The sequence below is a fragment of the Bombus bifarius genome, unplaced genomic scaffold (assembly GCF_011952205.1).
Source record: "Bombus bifarius isolate JDL3187 unplaced genomic scaffold, Bbif_JDL3187 scf7180000010034_frag, whole genome shotgun sequence".
In the NCBI taxonomy this organism is placed as follows: domain Eukaryota; kingdom Metazoa; phylum Arthropoda; class Insecta; order Hymenoptera; family Apidae; genus Bombus; species Bombus bifarius.
The window spans coordinates 5,068-25,044 of record NW_022885481.1 but is presented as its reverse complement, the minus strand read 5'-3'; the positions used below and the strand labels follow the sequence as shown (position 1 = coordinate 25,044).

General features: G+C 37.1%; 3 protein-coding genes and 1 long non-coding RNA gene across 6 annotated transcripts; 1 reads left to right on the top strand and 3 right to left on the bottom strand.

Annotated features, from left to right (window-relative positions):
• Window positions 1-6,019: 6,019 nt before the first annotated feature.
• Window positions 6,020-7,050, bottom strand: LOC117216019. The gene is made up of 3 exons (XM_033462563.1): window positions 6,712-7,050; window positions 6,565-6,636; window positions 6,020-6,486 (listed from the first exon to the last, which is right to left on the bottom strand). The coding sequence occupies exons 1-3, from the start codon at window positions 6,808-6,810 to the stop codon at window positions 6,073-6,075; spliced, it is 585 nt and encodes a 194-aa protein (XP_033318454.1). The 5' UTR covers window positions 6,811-7,050; the 3' UTR covers window positions 6,020-6,072.
• Window positions 7,051-11,829: 4,779 nt separating this feature from the next.
• On the bottom strand, window positions 11,830-15,899 carry LOC117216017. 3 transcript variants are annotated; one of them, XR_004489275.1, is made up of 5 exons: window positions 15,359-15,497; window positions 14,101-14,213; window positions 13,505-13,603; window positions 12,226-12,348; window positions 11,830-11,852 (listed from the first exon to the last, which is right to left on the bottom strand). It is a non-coding gene; the product is annotated as an uncharacterized LOC117216017 (long non-coding RNA). The 3 variants fall into 3 exon arrangements; XR_004489276.1 differs by lacking the exons at window positions 11,830-11,852; window positions 12,226-12,348; window positions 15,359-15,497 and adding an exon at window positions 15,856-15,899 and having other exon boundaries at window positions 13,517-13,603; XR_004489274.1 differs by lacking the exons at window positions 11,830-11,852; window positions 12,226-12,348 and having other exon boundaries at window positions 13,517-13,603; window positions 15,363-15,497.
• On the top strand, window positions 12,232-15,024 carry LOC117216016. Its single transcript, XM_033462560.1, has 3 exons — window positions 12,232-12,318; window positions 13,168-13,421; window positions 14,071-15,024. The coding sequence occupies exons 2-3, from the start codon at window positions 13,384-13,386 to the stop codon at window positions 14,918-14,920; spliced, it is 888 nt and encodes a 295-aa protein (XP_033318451.1). The 5' UTR covers window positions 12,232-12,318; window positions 13,168-13,383; the 3' UTR covers window positions 14,921-15,024.
• Window positions 15,900-17,790: 1,891 nt separating the features above from the next.
• On the bottom strand, window positions 17,791-18,821 carry LOC117216018. The gene is made up of 3 exons (XM_033462562.1): window positions 18,483-18,821; window positions 18,336-18,407; window positions 17,791-18,257 (listed from the first exon to the last, which is right to left on the bottom strand). Exons 1-3 carry the CDS (start codon window positions 18,579-18,581, stop codon window positions 17,844-17,846), a joined length of 585 nt encoding a protein of 194 aa, XP_033318453.1. The 5' UTR covers window positions 18,582-18,821; the 3' UTR covers window positions 17,791-17,843.
• Between the last annotated feature and the right edge of the window lie 1,156 nt (window positions 18,822-19,977).

The window sequence follows — 19,977 nt, the reverse complement described above, 5'->3', positions numbered from 1 at the left end:
TAGACTTGGATCACCTTACGATCAACGAAGTCATAGAGAAGGAAATCAATCTGACCGAAATCTCCGAAGACTAGCTATTAGTGGAATAACGTCGCGACTCCCAAATTTCTGGGATCGTCAATAAATTACAGAATGAAGAGCTCGCGGAAGACGTCGCGAATACGTATGAGTTACGGTCCGGTACCCTTCATCGTAAAATACAGAGAAAAGGCAGAACTCTCTGCTTGTCCATTGTCCCCAGAGGTTTTAGATGATCTGTTATTAACCATGTGCAACAGTCAATTATGCACTTAGGTTGGGATAAAACGCTTGAGAAACTGTGCGAGTGTTACTAGTTCGAAGGAATGGCGGAGTATGTTCGCCAATTCGTAGAGAACTGTCACGCTTGTCAAGTTTCGAAGGCCAGTTCAGGTAAAATACAAGCTGAATTACATCCTATACCTAAGACCAGCATACCTTGGCATACAGTTCACGTGGACATAACGGGCAAACTAAGCGGTAAAAGTGGTTCGAAAGAGTATGTCATTGTTTTGGTCGACGTCTTCACTAAATTCGCATATCTGCATCATACTCGTAAAGTAGATTTCCTTAGTACCGTTAAAGCACTTAAGTACTATATTTTTATTCGGCAGTCCCTGCCGGATAATAGCGGATCAGGGAAGATGTTTTACGGGCAAAGAATTTCGAGACTTTTGTCAAGATAAATACATTAAACTCCATTTAATTGCGACCGGAGCTAGTAGGGCCAACGGACAGGTAGGGCGTATTATGAGTACGCTAAAAAAACACATGTTCACAACAATAGAAACCAACTGGCGGTCCTGGCAAGACGCGATCGGGGAAATACAACTGGCCTTAAATTGTACCACCAACCGCGTGACTAAGTCAAGCCCGTTGGAACTACTAATCGGTAAAACAGCGAGACCCTACGGATTATCCCTACCCGACAATATCGAAGAAAGAGAAGTAAATATCTCCCATATAAGACAGCAGGCGATAAAGAATATAGAAGCAAGCGCCAAATACGATAAGGATAGGTTCCACGAAAACAAAGCTAAAATAGTTAGGTTCAACCTTGGCGATTTCGTATTACGCAAAAACGAGGAAAGAAACCAGACGAAGTTAGATCCGAAATTCAGGGGTCCATTCGTAATAGCAGAGACTTTGGAAGGAGATGGATATACCCTAAAAACCTTAGACGGCAAACGATCATATAAGGACAGACACGACAGACTGAGAAAAATGCCAGAAGGTTGCGTCCCTGCTGAGTTAGACGTCTGCGGTGATGACAACGGCGGTGATAATAACGATGCAAGTACACTGACCTCAGAGGATCATTAACACTGCGTTGTGGTCATAGTAATACACCGAGTGGTTTTATATGCTTTTTGTTGTAAACCGTTGAGTGGGTTTACGTGCTTTTTGTTGTAAACCGTTGAGTGGGTTTACGTGCTTTTTGTTGTAAACCGTTGAGTGGGTTTACGTGCTTTTTGTTGTAAACCGTTGAGTGGGTTTACGTGCTTTTTGTTGTAACCCGTTGAGTGGGTTGATGTGCTTTCTGTTGTAACCCGTTGAGTGGGTTTATGTGCTTTCTGGGTGTAATGCACCCAACGTGGCAATATGATCCAACAAACTGAGGTTCACCAGTGTACGAAATCGAAAATGATCTGTTGTGTCATTACGGTCTGACTGGCGACTCACAGAACGCACCTAACACTTTGAATACAAATTATAACATTACAAATTCCTATTCTCTTTTATTTTTCTGTTGTCAAACCTCCGAACGAAACTTTGTTATTGCACTGGATCCTTGACTTGCTTGGACATTTAGTTAAATCGTAAATAATGTCAGTTGAATCTAATGTAAGAAAACACGATCTTTTAGTTACACACGAGGACGTGTGATAGTCAGGAAGGCCGTGTCGGAGATGAAAGAACACCGGAGCCTTTGGAATTTTGGATAATCCCGCAACATTGTAACCTAGAGTCTACTATAGATGTAATTGAACAATTGTAGTTATTCAACCCGATTGTAATTGTTCGAGAGTCGTGATAATGAGCTTGGGCTCGAGGCGACAGTCAGTCGCCGAACGTAGCCGCGGTCACGGGATGAACGCTTTGTCTAACAAAGGTATGGAGTAATTCTATAGCTCTCCTTAAAAGAAATATTCGTGGCGACACGCGACAGTAAACATTCCAACGGTTTCTGTCCTGTGGCTCGCCACACGCAGACCCTATTCTTCGAGTAAGATGATTGCCAGATGTCGATGCGTCTCCGCAGCACATGTTCGGCTAGCTCGAGGGCCCGTTATAAATCTTAAGGTTTAGTTAACTAAAGTCCTTCAAACAGACAAACAGTCTTTGTCCCAACTACGGGAAGATAGGGGAGACATATTTTTCAACGAGCGGCGTCTCCCACTAGCAACTTCCCCTCGAGGGCGGCTAGCATCTTTTTCTAACCACCGATATGGAGATTGACCAATTAGCAACGCCAATTTCCCTTACTTTCTGAACGAAGGCTTTTCTCGACGAATCCGATGATCTCGTGTCCTTAGACACACCCCATTATAGTTTTCCTCTGTGGCATGATCGGGACGGGAAAGACATTCTTTCTCGCGATCTCATTGATGAAAGGAGTAACTCTTTACGACCAGTGAATATTACGCGTCCGACTTAGATTTTGTGAGTACGTTCATCTATCATCCCGTCGACCGCGGATTCGTTATTGAACCTAGGATCATTGTCATTAGTTTCTCGAGCACCTAACTACCGCGGTTACTTGTCCGGTTCTATAATAATCGTATTTGCACTAGTCAATGTCTTCTCCATTGCATAACGACAACGTGTAACCCAAACGAAGATTCGTTTCACGCCCCTAACCCTAATTCTAATGTAAACCCGACATATATATATATACATGCATATTATAAAGTAGGCGATATTTTAACACTCACTTGATTAATAATGCGAATAACTTACAAGGTAAATCATCATAATCACCAATTATACGCACATATATATATACTCGAAGACAAGCTACATCTGTAATATATATATTCCTATTGATAATATATACTTATATATATATTTATAGCAGTAAAACAGATCTTATTTATATTACTTACCAATAGCTACGCATATATGTATATAATTATAACTCAAGTAGTATTCATAATATTTGCTTTCACTGATAACAAATGCGTAAAACCTAAAATAAAACAAAAGTTTTAACAATAAAAAAAGGGGGAGAAGAAAAATGGGGGGAGAAAGAAGAGAAAAAGAAAGAAAGAGGGAAGGAAAAATAATATATATATAAATATAAAAAAAAATTTTAATAAAAAAAAATATTTTTTTTTTCTTTTCCTATAAAAGGTTATTCTTATTTCTGATAAACTCGAGAAATGACAACACCATACTGACACAAAGACGCAACACACAGAAGAAACTAATAGAGAATGCTTTAAGCTTGGCAAACTTACCGCCCGACGAATTTGCATACGCCATAACCAAAACCCAGGACACATGGATTTGATCGCAGGAGAAGCGGTCCACATAGTCAAATACATTCCGGTACAAGTAAAAGTACGACATACAACAAAATGCTACTCGGAGCTACCCGTTTGGCAAGGGAATCACACCACACAAACTCCGCCCGGACGTGCGTCAAACGTGGCGATATTCAGCACCATCGTCATTGACCATGAGCTGAATATATACCCAAGAGGACCTGGACGCACTACGGGACCACGTCATGTTCCCGGCAGAAAAAACTGCAGTCTTAAACACATTGGCCAGAGGAGCGACAGGAAAAACAATCATCCCTGGAACAGTAAACATCCTGGGAATGAAGGACGATAACACCGGTAGTCACTCAACAACAAACGACATCTACGTCCGCCTTGAGCGAACTCAGTGACACCATCAGTCAAATTTCCTTTGGAAATTTGAACTCCAAGGGCGGGGGTGTCACGTCCCGCGCTCCGCACGCGTCGTAATAAGAACAAGAAAACTATTCTATACAAAACGCGCGAATAAGGATTTGAATGCACAAACGAACTCACGGGGCTACGAAACTAAAGGAAGGATTAACGAAACGAGGGCGACTAATAAATCCAATCAGTATAAAATAAAATAAATAAAACCAGCTAATGGATTGAACGAGTTACGAACCAAACAAATAAACAGGGAAATAAGAATAACTACAAAAGGGAAATAATTGAAACGCCAGAAATACATGTATATATAAATATATTTTAATCAATCAACTTGGAGAGTTACATACAAGTATAAACATATATGCTAGACATATAATAAATTAGTAAATATTAGAGACAGTGCTTCCAATAGAATATTATCAATCTATGAAATATAAGTATATATGAAGTCAAAAACTAATAGTTTAACGAATACATAAAACATACAATATTGTATTTTTAAAGAAATAAAGGTTACATTGTCAGAAACATATATATATGTGTGCGCATTCTATCAAATAAATAATCTAAAGATACATACTTAAAACTAGCCTACGTTCCGGTAAAGAATTATAAAATAAGAACTACATTACGAAACATGCATGTCTATATATAAATATATAAATTATATTCTAAACTAAACTACTATTAATGTATGCTCTTTCTACATTATTGATTCAAATCGATAATCTAAGATACATACTTAAAACTAGCCTACGTTCCGGTAAAGAGTTATAAAATAAGAACTACGCTACGAAACATGCATGTCTCTATATAAACATATAAATAATCTATTTTTCTAAACTACTACTAATCTATGTGCATTCTACAATCTAAGATACATACTTAAAACTAGCCTACATACCGGTAAAACATTATAAAATAAGAATTTGATTATGAAACATGCATGTCTCTATATAAACATATAAATAATCTATTTTTCTAAACTAAAACTACTATTAATAATCTACAAAAGAAATAGAACACACAATGCAACACTTGGGACTAAGCGACAACCTGTCGATAGCCCAAACGCTCAAAATAATTAACACCGCAACGATTCGAGGAATTGCATACAGAAATTCTATCATCAAACACAATTATGTAAACACACATTAAACGCACAATAATCTAGAAACAAAACCTTCAATACTATGTTGTCACAATATAAGATATATATGTATATATGAAATCAAATGATTGACACATAACCTCAAATACACAACACTATATCACTAAAGAATCTGAATGAAAATCACTTTGCCAGAAATATATACATATATACGTGTGCGTGTGCGTGTTCTATCTTATTAAAAGAAATTAATATAAAATAAATAATTAACATTTCATTTCGTACGAACACTACATGAACGAGAGAAATATACATATAAATACGTATATATATATATATATATAGATATATATATATATATATATGTATGTATGTGTGAGTGCATATGTTTTATATTATCGAATACTCTATAAAATAAACTACTCAAAACAATAAATAACGCAATCGAAGAATTACAAAACATTAGCCATACTGAAGTGACACACGACATAAACATATATATATATACGTATATTCACACGAGCTATGCTATTGTCACTTTAAAACAATATTAATAAATAAATGTTCCAATTGCGGTAGAATAAGGAAAAACGAGCGACAGACGAAAAATTACTTCGATATCAAACAAAACTAAAGACCCGTCACTAAAAACTTTACTGATGACATCTATGAGCAGCCATGTTGGATTTACACGCGTCATGGCGACAGGAATATTAGGGATTAATGGAAGTCAGGCGCGAGAAACAAATCATGAAAACACATTGTTAACACTTTTCTTTAATAAATTCTCTGCGCAACTACAAATGTAAAAAAAAAATATATATATATAATTAATTAAAAGGGGGGAAATATAAAATTGAAAAAAATAACAAACGTAAAATAGATAACCTGACACTATCAATTCAAAATATATATATATATATATATATATATATATATATATATATATTGAACACAAAACAAAATACATCAAAAAATTAATAATAATAAGGAACATCAAACAGCGAACCAACGAAATTGAAGCAGCTACACTAAATCAAAATCGAAGCAAGGAGCTCCGGGATAAAGTTCGCTGAACTCACGCATACACCAATAGCGCACAACAGGGGAAATTCCCTTTCTCCCAGAAGCGTGGTGACGAAGATGTGCCTCCAAAACCTCTTCGGGAATTTCATTCGCAAAACGAACTTTCACGCAACGATCGGTATCAACGATTTCAACCAGAGGGGGTTCCCTCTCCAATACGACGGTCTCTGCATCGAAGAAATTCTCGTCGAAAGTAACCAAATCGTCAAAGCCCAATTTCGACACGGCCTCGGCACCAATGTTGAATAGTTCCTCCAACCACTCTGATACTCGTGGTTTATCACAGGGCCGCATGCGTTTGATTGGTCCTCCCGAGTCGCCCATGGGTTCTTCGGAATCCCTCTTTCGCTTGGGCTGAGAACAACACGGTATATTTTAAATAAAACGAAACAGGACGAATCAAGCGGACTAAAAACAAGACTAAATACGTACCAGGGAAGTCTGGAAAGGAACCTCTGATGGAAACGACTCCGCAAACATTGTTCGAACGTCGATCGCCGAAGCCTAGGGAAATAGCAAAAAAGGAAAAAACAATCAAAATCACAAAAACAACCTTAATATGCAAACATCCAAACTTACGCAAAACAACTCGAAGGAGGAGGTCCTTGTTATGGGAGAGCAGCGGAGCTGCGCGTGTTTACCCAGTAAACATTGAAATGATAATGATGCTGCAGCCATCAGCCCTTCCACGCGCCGAAGAACACCGGTAATTCCCACGGTACAGCACGTGGAAGTTTCTCGTGGAAAGGATTAGATCAGCGTGGAATGCTTCAAATCTCCTAGACGCTAGCTCAGCGGAACACAGGACTGATAAATACTAAGTCGAAATATGGAATTTGCATTTTGTCACGTACGATTCCAAGAAGCCCAAACTGCAACATCCCGATTCCCACGGAAGCGTACCCCCAGTGGACCACCACCCCGTGGGGGATGGCATTATAAATAAGCGTAGCAACATAGCGCAGCGCTCATTATTATTCTGGTGAACATTCTTATTACGGTTCATTATTCTTTGTTCATTATTATAGTGTCCATTCTTCTTATAATTTGCGTTCGTTCATTTTTTATAGTGTTCATTCCTTACGGCTCATTATTCTTCGCTCATTAGTTTGTTCATAATTCTTGTGATCGTTTGTTATTACGGCCCATTATTAATTTATTACTACGTTCGTTATTGCGCTCGTCACTGCGTTTAGAAATTTTGTATAGTATTTTGCGTTTCGGGGTCTTAATTTTTTCGGTCAAGAAAAGAGAGTCGCGACTAAGTAAAAAGAAAATTTTATCTTTGAAGTCCTCATTTCATCGTTTAAACACAAACGCGCATTGTAATTGCGGTATTAATCCAGCTAAGTGAATTGCTCAGTCTGTATTAAAATAGATAAATAAAGTAAGAGTTGATAGTAAACTATATTCGAGTTCAAATAATAAACTCAACAAAACTTCGACGACCACCGGAGCGGCTGAGGCAATGGCACCAGACAGCACCTACTCCTCAAGGTAAGAAAATTAATTTTGAAAATTTCCTTCTTCTCTGGTAATCTCGTTGCCCTCGAGAATTGAATTAGAACTTCCTATCATCGATTTCGTTTTATTTTCGCGAACGGTTTTGAAGATAGAATCATTGTTTAAACTTTTAACAAAAGAGTTGTCCGCTGTGTCGGCTTGTGCGAACGGTGTTTTCAACTACTGAAACATCCACTGATCTTCGCATTCCTCCTCCCATTGTTGGTAAAATATTACCCGCCTTTGGGCAAGGCTTGCGAAATCACATAAGTCCCGCACAGGAAGGACTATTAAATACATCGTCGGGGTCAATCGAAAATTAAGAACAATACCGGCGTTGCTATTAACTGATATTCTTGCCATCATTGCATGCGATTGTAAGAGAGATATAACAGAACAATTTCCCTTCGAGAATTTAACCAAAGGATCGTTCGCTGTGTTGGCTTGTGCAAACGGTGTTTTCGCTTATCGAAAACACCCATCGATCTCCGCATTCCTCCTCCCACTGTTGGTAAAATATTACCCGTCTTTGGGCAAGGCTTGCGAAATCACACGAGTCCCACACAGAGAGGATCGTTAGAATCATCCCCGATTATTAAACTCAAAAGGCAAGAAAATCGTGGTGACAGAATCCACCGTAGTAAATGAATTGAGTTTCGGTCCTAACGGCAAACTACTACAGCGAAATTAAAAGAGAAGAAGAAGTCAAACGTAAAAATAAATTTATATAAAACAACGAAAAATCTCACATTCCTATCCAATCCAGCAACGCTAAAATATATATTATCTAGCTAATAAAATATATATATAATAACCTAAGCCATTTTACATTCAAATAAAAATCCGTTCAACGAGGAAAAATATTTATTGTACCCAGCTTTAATCCTCTCCCGTACTAGTATCCCTGCGCATAGCAGGTTAGCCGAAAAGTGGAATTCGTTTACCAGTTGCATTAAGCGTCAGTTAACGCTACCCATTAAGCGTAAAAGAAAATAATAAAAATAAAATATTTTGAAATAGTCCTTAGACTATTTCTGGTGGCAGCAACTACCGTATTAATTAGAAATCTAAATCAGTATTAAATACACAATAATATCATTTCAATTTATTTCCCTTCCGATTAAATTCAAAACTCAAACTATAAAAAAAAAATTTTTCAGTAAAATTTAACTTTAGATTTGATCGATTTAAACAAATAGATACGTAACAGAGTAAAGTAATAAATTTTTGGTGGCAGCGGTGGGATACGCTCTACGGAGGATTAAAGTTGGTTTAAACGGTTCGATTCGCTCCACAAGGGATTAAAGTTGTCACGATTATCGATAAAATATATACCTAAGAAATAATGTCGACTAAATTAGAATCGTTGGACAAAGGCATGATCTTGATGTTATCGGAAAAACTTAAAGCATGGGATGCGAATTTTCGCGACATGAGTACAACAATGAATAAATTACAAGACGATGTGCGTTCACTGAAAATAAAAAAGGAAATCAAGACACCCGTATCATCGCCGATAATTTCCCAAGCGACAATACCGATAGAAGTTAATCCCCAATCAATTAAGTTAAAAGATGCAATAGAGACAGTACCAGTGTTCGACGGACATCGACCCTCGGTATTTCGATTTTTAAGAGCATGCGAGCGTGCACGAAACATGGTTCCTAGGCATCAAGAATCTCAGTTAGTAAAATTATTAACGAATAAGCTTCGCGGGCACGCGTTTCTCGCCGTAGAAGACACAGAAGTAATAAGTTTAAACGATTTCGGGAATAAATTAAAAGATATGTTCGGTCCGGGAAAAACGGTTAACGAATATAAAGGGGAATTAGCTACAATATTTCAACGACCGGGAGAAGATATTTTGGACTACATAGAACGCGTCAAAGATCTCAGGCTGGCGATAATGAACGGGGAAAGGTACGAGTACGGCACCGTATTTCAAGATAGGATAGATCGAGACACGAGGGAAGCTTTCGTTAAGGGGCTCCCAAACGAGGTGTATTTACGAGTAAAGATAGCAGGATACCAATCCTTGGACGATGCGTACCGCTAAGCCGTGAAAGCAACACGAGAATTAAAACAAGTGAACAATAGAATTCGATACCAACGTCCGACACCTTCGGATAATTATAACCAAAACAACGCTCATCCACCATACAATAGTATCTATACTGTAAACAACCGCCAGGACTGGAGATTTGTACCGCCGTCGCAGAAACATCTAAACAACCCGGGAATAGAAGAAAATGTCAGGAAAGAAACAAGAGCAATAACTTGGGAAGAAAAACGCATAAATAAATACCTCGATAGAGATCTAAATCAAAAGAGAGATGCTGATCATTTCAACCAATCAACTTTTCAATGCAAACACCATTCCGTTGCTGTGATAAGGGATAATGTCACGTTAAATAATAAAAGGACGCACGGTGCCATAGACAGGATCATGAGTGAGAAATTTTCTGAGTTACCAAACAAGATAAATAATGTTAGTGCCAAAGAACTTTCAGACAAAGCAGAAACTAGGAGATTGAACGACGAGACGACAGGCAATGCTTATCCACTGCCTAACATCACAGAGATATTGGACCCGCTGGGAAGTGCAAATCGCCTCTCCACGTTCGACTTGGCAAAGATACAAAAGCAAGACTCCACGAATTTCGTGAATGTTTCAACCATAATAGGAAAAGAGATAGCGAGTGCATCTCATTCAAAAACTTCTATAAAACCATCAGAAGGAAACTTTATCGAACTCAAAGCCAAATCATTAAATTGCAAGGAAGATCACACTATAGAAAATAAAAATATAGCTATCCCTAAATCCAAAACAGAATCTATAAGCAAAAAGGTTTGTAATAAAAATTCAAAGAATAATTCCAAATCTACCAAAAATATTCCTAAACGTTCCATACAAATAAATAATAATTTAATTATAATAAGCACTTCCAGTAAAACTATTCATCCTGAAAAGGTAGAGAAAAATAAAGGTGCTGCGAATAAAATAAATGAAGAAGAAAAAAGGGTAACTAAGGAAAAGGATTCTAAACATTTTCAAGCTGAAGAAACGCAAGTTCAACGAGCTCAAAGAAATCAAAAGGGAGAAAACAGGGAATCACCAGTCGAAGATATATATAAAAACTTGAATAAATATGCTAGCCATTGGATTATAATTGGATTAAAAATACTTTATTGGTTACTACATCTAATATTTGACGTAGGTAACATAGTAAGTAGTGCTGATCTTATGATTCCCCCAGGAAAATATGGATGGTATCACACTATACTATATACAAAATATTTTTGGGTTAATATGGCTGCGGCACTCTCAAAAATTTGTATCTTAAATGCTATTAGCAAGCAATTGGATAATTGGATCAATGTCAGTAAACCTGTGTCTTGGCGCAAAATAAAAACTAAAATGAAGGAAAGGAACGAAATTCTCCCCGCACAAATTAGTTTCGGACATCTAGCCAGAGAACCTATTGGTGAAGTAACAATCGAAGAGAACACGGAACCAACATGCGCAGAATATCTCGAAGATCTGTTCAATAAAATTAACACTGTACAACGAATGGCAAGATAAAATTTGATAAAATCCAAACTAAGACTAACGATCGACGAATTAACCCTCAAGATTTTAAAACAGGAGATTCGATATATCTACTAAAAGAACCTAGTAAAGGAAAATTCTCCGATCAATATACTGGACCATACAAGGTGCTAGAAATCTTGCAGAACCAGAACGTCAAGATTGAAGTAAAAGGGATTCCGCGAACAGTGCACTTAAACAAGCTAAAACTAGCGCATAACCGAAATAAGCAATGAATAAAGTGATTTCAGTGGGCAACGTAGTGCGGTAGTGTATGTTGTAGTGCTGTTCGTCGAATAATACAGATATCGAACACCTAAAAGAGAAAAGGAAAAATTATTATATGTACTCTAATTATTGTTTGAATATAAAACGTGTTGATTCAATAAATAATTAAAAGAGTGAAAGTGAAAGTTACCTTGTGAACAAGTAATCATCATACGAGAAGGTTTACGTGCAAAATAGGTTATGGATCTCGGTTTGCGAAACACCATGTACGACAGCCAGCTGAAAAATAAATGAACAAATTAACTTCAACTGCCTTAATGCAAAATACAACAGTACTAAATGTTATAACAATACTATGGAAGCATGGCACTGTTCGTCGAACAACACAGATGGCGGAAACCTGAAAAGAAAAAGAAGTTCATTACAAATGATCCGATTACTGTTTGAATGTAAAACGTGTTAGTTCAACGAATAACTAAAACAGTGGAAGTGCAACTTACCTCGTGAACAATTAATCACCATACAAGGAAGTGTACATGCATGAATGTCGCAGATTAACAAGAAGAAATAAAATAGCTGATAAGTGTAGAAAGTGGTTAGAAAATAATTAAGATAGATTAATTGAAAGTAAAAGGATATCTTATTATGTATTAATCTACGTAGTATTGTTATATTATTATATCTAACATGTAGAAGTGGATTTTGTAATACACAATAGCGGTCGCACACACAATGCATTATACACATATTAAACTAAATAAACTAAACAGTACCTTTATGGCCACAGATATAAGACGATTGAAGACAACCGTAGTAAGTATCCAAGGCATATCGAAGAATCAGGTGATGTTGTGGGAATGATCTAGGTAAGTGATGCAGCATCGGAAGAGTAGAATCTGAAGAATTACAGACAATGTTAATCTAACAAGTAGGTTTTAATCACTAATAAGGGAACTAACTCATATCATACACAAAATAATAGCAAATAGCAAGTACATGCAATAATAAATTAATAGGGAAAATAAGAAAGGTTAATAAACACAGGAATAAGTTAGAAATTAATCAAGATAGACTAACTAAATATTAACAACATGACTGAACTCGGTGCAAAGGAATAAAGTTACATTACACAAAATATCTGGTAACACAATACACAAAAAAAAAAAGAAAAAAAACATTAACTAAATTAAACAAGATTTATATAAATGCGAGTCACGTATAATCAAAACAATGACTATCGAAATTCGAAAACAACACAATCTATGCTATCGCATTAAGGTAGCACACGGTATTGACACACACAATATCATGAAACACAAACAATATTACAGAAACACTACAAAATAAACTATAATGATTAACAAATTAACTATTTCAACAACACGCTACTGTTGACATTAAACAAACGATACACGCAAGCGACCATGTTGAAAATTCGTCGCACGCACCCCAACACAAATAATAGCTAATACAATGTAATACAGCATTATAATAGCAATGCTAGGTACTGAACACAAAAAAAAATAATAAAAAAAAAGAAAAAAAAGAGAGAGATAAGGAAAATATATATAATAAACAACAACTAACATAACCATAACATATTATATATTATACCACATACAGGGATACAGTATTTGTACAAAGGGATAGGTCCGAACAAAACTTATAAAAAATTATAAAATATATATATTAACTGTTTTCGTATGTATGTGCAGAACAGGTGGCGAGTTCATCGACCCTAACATAGAGGACTCAGACGGGCCCGTACCCGCATTCGATCTGGAAGCGACGGAGGATGTTCAGTCTTGCCTCTGTGTTCGGTTGATACGTTCTGTCTACCATTTAGATAACGGTCATCTTTGTCAAGACTGTTTCGATAACTTAGATCCAGACCACCAGGACCTATGTGACGACCCACCCACTCATTTCATATGCGGAGTATCCGCAAGAACACGAATATCATACTGTCGTATGTGTGATATAAACCTAGCGGACCTACAACCCGCTATATCATGCCTCCAATGCATGATCGTTTACACTAATCTAACTCACCTTGAAAGAAACTTTTTAGTTCAAGGAATAGCAATCCGCGCCGTAGAACTATAAAGTACTTGTATGCTACGCACAAGACCAAATACTGATGCTATCCACCTGTAAACAAACGACATTTATAATTATGCATATAATTTTCACTTATGTTTACCAATATATATATGCACGCATGTTGTAAAGTAGGCGATATCTATGACACTCACTTCCATTGATAATCCGAGTGACTCGTAAAATAAGTCGTCATATTTACCATTACACGCACATATATATATATTCAAAGACAAGCTATAATTGTAATATCTATTCCTATAGATAATATATACTTATATATTTATAACGATAAAACAAATCTCATCTATATTACTTAGCAATACGTATGCATATACGTATATAATTATAACCCAGGTAGCATTCATGGTATTTATTTTCACCGATAATAAGTTTTAACAAAAAAAAAAAAAAACATATAAATATAAATTTTTTTTATATATATTAATAATAATAAAAGATTATTCTTATTTCTAATAAACTCGAGAGTAAGAAACAATTTAATAAATTGTTAATAGGAAGATGAATCGCCTGGTCATCGTACTTACCCTCATCAAAATAGCATACGGCCTGGTAGGATATGACTGCAATGGCAACCACCTCAACGTTACCACTATCTCTCTAAACTCCATCGGGGACTGCAGCATACAGCCTACAATGACTGAAACCCAAGATATTTATATACAACTACTTCAACTCTCAGAATTTGAATTTACCAACGTAAGGCAATGCAAGGTGCAAATAACTCGAATTGTATATTACTGTGGCATGCACTTTCACACGTCGGCAGTGCATAACGGATTCGCCGAATACCTCCATGAAACAACCGACCAACAATGTGCAAGGATGCACCAAGACGGCACATTTTCACTCGGACCACAAAACCTTATAGTTGGCCTAAAAGATAATGCAACAGAAACAAGGTCGCTTGTCCTAGCCGGCAAGCTAACAGACGACGGCAGCTGCCAGGGAACACAGTATGTAGACCCATACGGGAGCTGGGAAAAGGTCGTCGTACAAGCAACAGTAAGGATAAGTTTAAAATCAGCAGTTGTGCCAGTACGGATCGAGGCGAACAAAATTCTACTGAAATCAGGAACAGTATGTACCTTTAGCGAAGGAAACTGTCTAGACGCTGAAGACGGATACACTTATTGGCAACCACAACCACCCTCACCATGCAAATTTGATCAGTACGATGTGCTATATGAAGGAATTGCTACAAAGATCCAGGAAATAAAAACCAACAGAGAATCAGCACAACCAGTTTACGCACTAACAACGCAAGAAGTAACATTTGCACTGACTAAAACCGGAGAACAGCCACTGTGTGGATATACCCTACTATCCACCGAACACCCCAAATAGTTGAAACAACAAGAGGAAATACGTTTATCTCCAAAAGCAAGACAGCAGTCGAAAACTTGGACATATTCGCATACGTCAACTCAAAATTCATTTACGTAGAGAAACATATTAAACGACAAATGACAACATTGTACCATGATGTACTGACACAAAGATGTACCACGCAGAAGAAACTAATAGAAAATGCTTTAAGCTTAGCGATCTTACTGCCCGATGAATTTGCATATACCATATCCAAAACCCCAGGACACATGGCCCTGATCGCAGGAGAAGCAGTCCACATAGTCAAATGCATTCCGGTACAAGTAAAAGTACGACATACAACAAAATGCTACTCGGAGCTACCCGTTTGGCAAGGGAATCGCACCGCATTTTTAACGCCAAAAACACACATCCTAACGCAACACGGAAACCACGGAGAATGTAGCGCGGTACTACCTACGCTATACAATATCGACGGACTCTGGCACAAATTCGTACCAAAACCCATGGAAACAATTGCACCACAGGAACTCCGCCCGGGCGTACGCCAAACGTGGCAATATTCAGCACCATCGTCGTTGGCCACGAGCGGAATATATACCCAAAAAGACCTCGATGCACTACGGGACCACGTCATGTTCCCGGCAGAAAAATCTGCAGTTTTGAACACATTGGCCAGAGGAGCAACAGGAAAAACAATCGTCCCTGGAACAGTAAACATCCTGGGAATGATGGACGAAAACACATTAACGACAATAGCAAAAAATACCGTATCAAGCTTATGGATTGGTTTTATGGAATTTGGAACTGTCAGTGCAGCAATATTTGGAATACTTGTAATATTTAAACTAATCAAGACGATAATAGATATAGCCATACACGGATACCAGTTACGTGAAACTTACGGATGTGGAATCGCCCTATTAGGAGCAATATGCGGCTCAGTTACCCACCTGCTACTATACCTCAAAAGAAAACGAAATATCGATGATCAAACAGCACAACCTCAAGGGATATCGATAACACCGGTAGTCACTTAACAACCAACGCCATCTACGTCCGCCTTGAGCGAACTCAGAGACACCATCAGTCAAATTTCCTTTGGAAATTTGAACTCCAAGGGCGGGGGTGTCACGTCCCGCGCTCCGCACGCGCCGTAACAAGAACAAGAAAACTATTCTATACAAAACGCGCGAATAAAGATTTGAATGCACAAACGAACACACGGCGCTACGAAACTAAAGGAAGGATTAACAAAGCGAGGGCGACTAATAAATCCAACCAGTATAAAATAAAATAAATAAAACCAGCTAACGGATTGAACGAGTTACGAACCAAACAAATAAACCAGGAAATAAGAATAACTACAAAAAGGGAAATAATTGAAGCGCCAGAAATACATGTATATATAAATATATTTTAATCAATCAACTTGGAGAGTTACATATAAGTATAAACATATATGCTAGATATGTAATAAACTAGTAAATATTAGTGTTAGTGCTTATAATACTATGCAACAAATACAATATTATCAATTTATGAAATATAAGTATATACGAAGTTAAAAACTAATAGTCTAACGAATACATAAAACATACAATATTGTATTATTAAAGAAATAAAAGTTACATTGTCAGAAACATATATATATGTGTGCGCATTCTATTAAACAGAAACATACTTAAAACTAGCCTACGTTCCGGTAAAGCATTATAAAATAAGAACTACATTATGAAACATGCATGTCTCTATATAAACATATAAATAATCTATTTTCTAAACTAAAACCACTATTAATAATCTACAAAAAAAATAGAACACACAACGCAACACTTGGGACCAAGCGACAACCTGTCGACAGGCCAAACGCTCAAAATAATTAACACCGCAACGACTTGAGGAATTGCTTACAGAAATTCTGTCATCAAGCACAAATATGTAAACACACATTAAACGCACAATAATCTAGAAACAAAACCTTCAATACTATGTTGTCACAATACAAAATATATATGTATATATGAAATCAAATGATTGACACATAACCTCAAATACACAACACTATATCACAAAAGAATCTAAATGAAAATCACTTTGCCAGAAATATATACATATATACGTGTGCGGGTGCGTGTTCTATCTTATTAAATGAAATTAATATAAAATAAATAATTAACATTTCATTTCGTACGAACACTACATGAACGAGAGAAATATACATATAAATACGTATATATATATATATAAATATATATATATATATAAATATATATATATATATATGTATGTATGTGTGAGTGCATATGTTTTATATTATCGAATACTCTATGAAATAAACTACTCAAAACAATAAATAACGCAATCGAAGAATTACAAAACATTAGCCATATTGAAGTGACACACAACATAAACATATATATATATATATATACATATTATACTATTGTCACTTTAAAACAATATTAATAAATAAATGTTCCAATTGCGGTAGAATAAGGAAAAACGAGCGACAGACGAAAAATTACTTCGATATCAAACAAAACTAAAGACCCGTCACTAAAAACTTTACTGATGACATCTATGAGCAGCCATGTTGGATTTACACGCGTCATGGCGACAGGAATATTAGGGATTAATGAAAGTCAGGCGCGAGAAACAAATCATGAAAACACATTGTTAACACTTTTCTTTAATAAATTCTATGCGCAACTACAAATGTAAAAAAAAAATATATATATATAATTAATTAAAAGGGGGGAAATATAAAATTGAAAAAAATAACAAACGTAAAATAGATAACCTGACACTATCAATTCAAAATATATATATATATATATATATATATATATATATATATATATTGAACACAAAACAAAATACATCAAAAAATTAATAATAATAAGGAACATCAAACAGCGAACCAACGAAATTGAAGCAGCTACACTAAATCAAAATCGAAGCAAGGAGCTCCGGGATAAAGTTCGCTGAACTCACGCATACACCAATAGCGCACAACAGGGGAAATTCCCTTTCTCCCAGAAGCGTGGTGACGAAGATGTGCCTCCAAAACCTCTTCGGGAATTTCATTCGCAAAACGAACTTTCACGCAACGATCGGTATCAACGATTTCAACCAGAGGGGGTTCCCTCTCCAATACGACGGTCTCTGCATCGAAGAAATTCTCGTCGAAAGTAACCAAATCGTCAAAGCCCAATTTCGACACGGCCTCGGCACCAATGTTGAATAGTTCCTCCAACCACTCTGATACTCGTGGTTTATCACAGGGCCGCATGCGTTTGATTGGTCCTCCCGAGTCGCCCATGGGTTCTTCGGAATCCCTCTTTCGCTTGGGCTGAGAACAACACGGTATATTTTAAATAAAACGAAACAGGACGAATCAAGCGGACTAAAAACAAGACTAAATACGTACCAGGGAAGTCTGGAAAGGAACCTCTGATGGAAACGACTCCGCAAACATTGTTCGAACGTCGATCGCCGAAGCCTAGGGAAATAGCAAAAAAGGAAAAAACAATCAAAATCACAAAAACAACCTTAATATGCAAACATCCAAACTTACGCAAAACAACTCGAAGGAGGAGGTCCTTGTTATGGGAGAGCAGCGGAGCTGCGCGTGTTTACCCAGTAAACATTGAAATGATAATGATGCTGCAGCCATCAGCCCTTCCACGCGCCGAAGAACACCGGTAATTCCCACGGTACAGCACGTGGAAGTTTCTCGTGGAAAGGATTAGATCAGCGTGGAATGCTTCAAATCTCCTAGACGCTAGCTCAGCGGAACACAGGACTGATAAATACTAAGTCGAAATATGGAATTTGCATTTTGTCACGTACGATTCCAAGAAGCCCAAACTGCAACATCCCGATTCCCACGGAAGCGTACCCCCAGTGGACCACCACCCCGTGGGGGATGGCATTATAAATAAGCGTAGCAACATAGCGCAGCGCTCATTATTATTCTGGTGAACATTCTTATTACGGTTCATTATTCTTTGTTCATTATTATAGTGTCCATTCTTCTTATAATTTGCGTTCGTTCATTTTTTATAGTGTTCATTCCTTACGGCTCATTATTCTTCGCTCATTAGTTTGTTCATAATTCTTGTGATCGTTTGTTATTACGGCCCATTATTAATTTATTACTACGTTCGTTATTGCGCTCGTCACTGCGTTTAGAAATTTTGTATAGTATTTTGCGTTTCGGGGTCTTAATTTTTTCGGTCAAGAAAAGAGAGTCGCGACTAAGTAAAAAGAAAATTTTATCTTTGAAGTCCTCATTTCATCGTTTAAACACAAACGCGCATTGTAATTGCGGTATTAATCCAGCTAAGTGAATTGCTCAGTCTGTATTAAAATAGATAAATAAAGTAAGAGTTGATAGTAAACTATATTCGAGTTCAAATAATAAACTCAACAAAACTTCGACGACCACCGGAGCGGCTGAGGCAATGGCACCAGACAGCACCTACTCCTCAAGGTAAGAAAATTAATTTTGAAAATTTCCTTCTTCTCTGGTAATCTCGTTGCCCTCGAGAATTGAATTAGAACTTCCTATCATCGATTTCGTTTTATTTTCGCGAACGGTTTTGAAGATAGAATCATTGTTTAAACTTTTAACAAAAGAGTTGTCCGCTGTGTCGGCTTGTGCGAACGGTGTTTTCAACTACTGAAACATCCACTGATCTTCGCATTCCTCCTCCCGCATTCCTCCTCCCATTGTTGGTAAAATATTACCCGCCTTTGGGCAAGGCTTGCGAAATCACATAAGTCCCGCACAGGAAGGACTATTAAATACATCGTCGGGGTCAATCGAAAATTAAGAACAATACCGGCGTTGCTATTAACTGATATTCTTGCCATCATTGCATGCGATTGTAAGAGAGATATAACAGAACAATTTCCCTTCGAGAATTTAACCAAAGGATCGTTCGCTGTGTTGGCTTGTGCAAACGGTGTTTTCGCTTATCGAAAACACCCATCGATCTCCGCATTCCTCCTCCCACTGTTGGTAAAATATTACCCGTCTTTGGGCAAGGCTTGCGAAATCACACGAG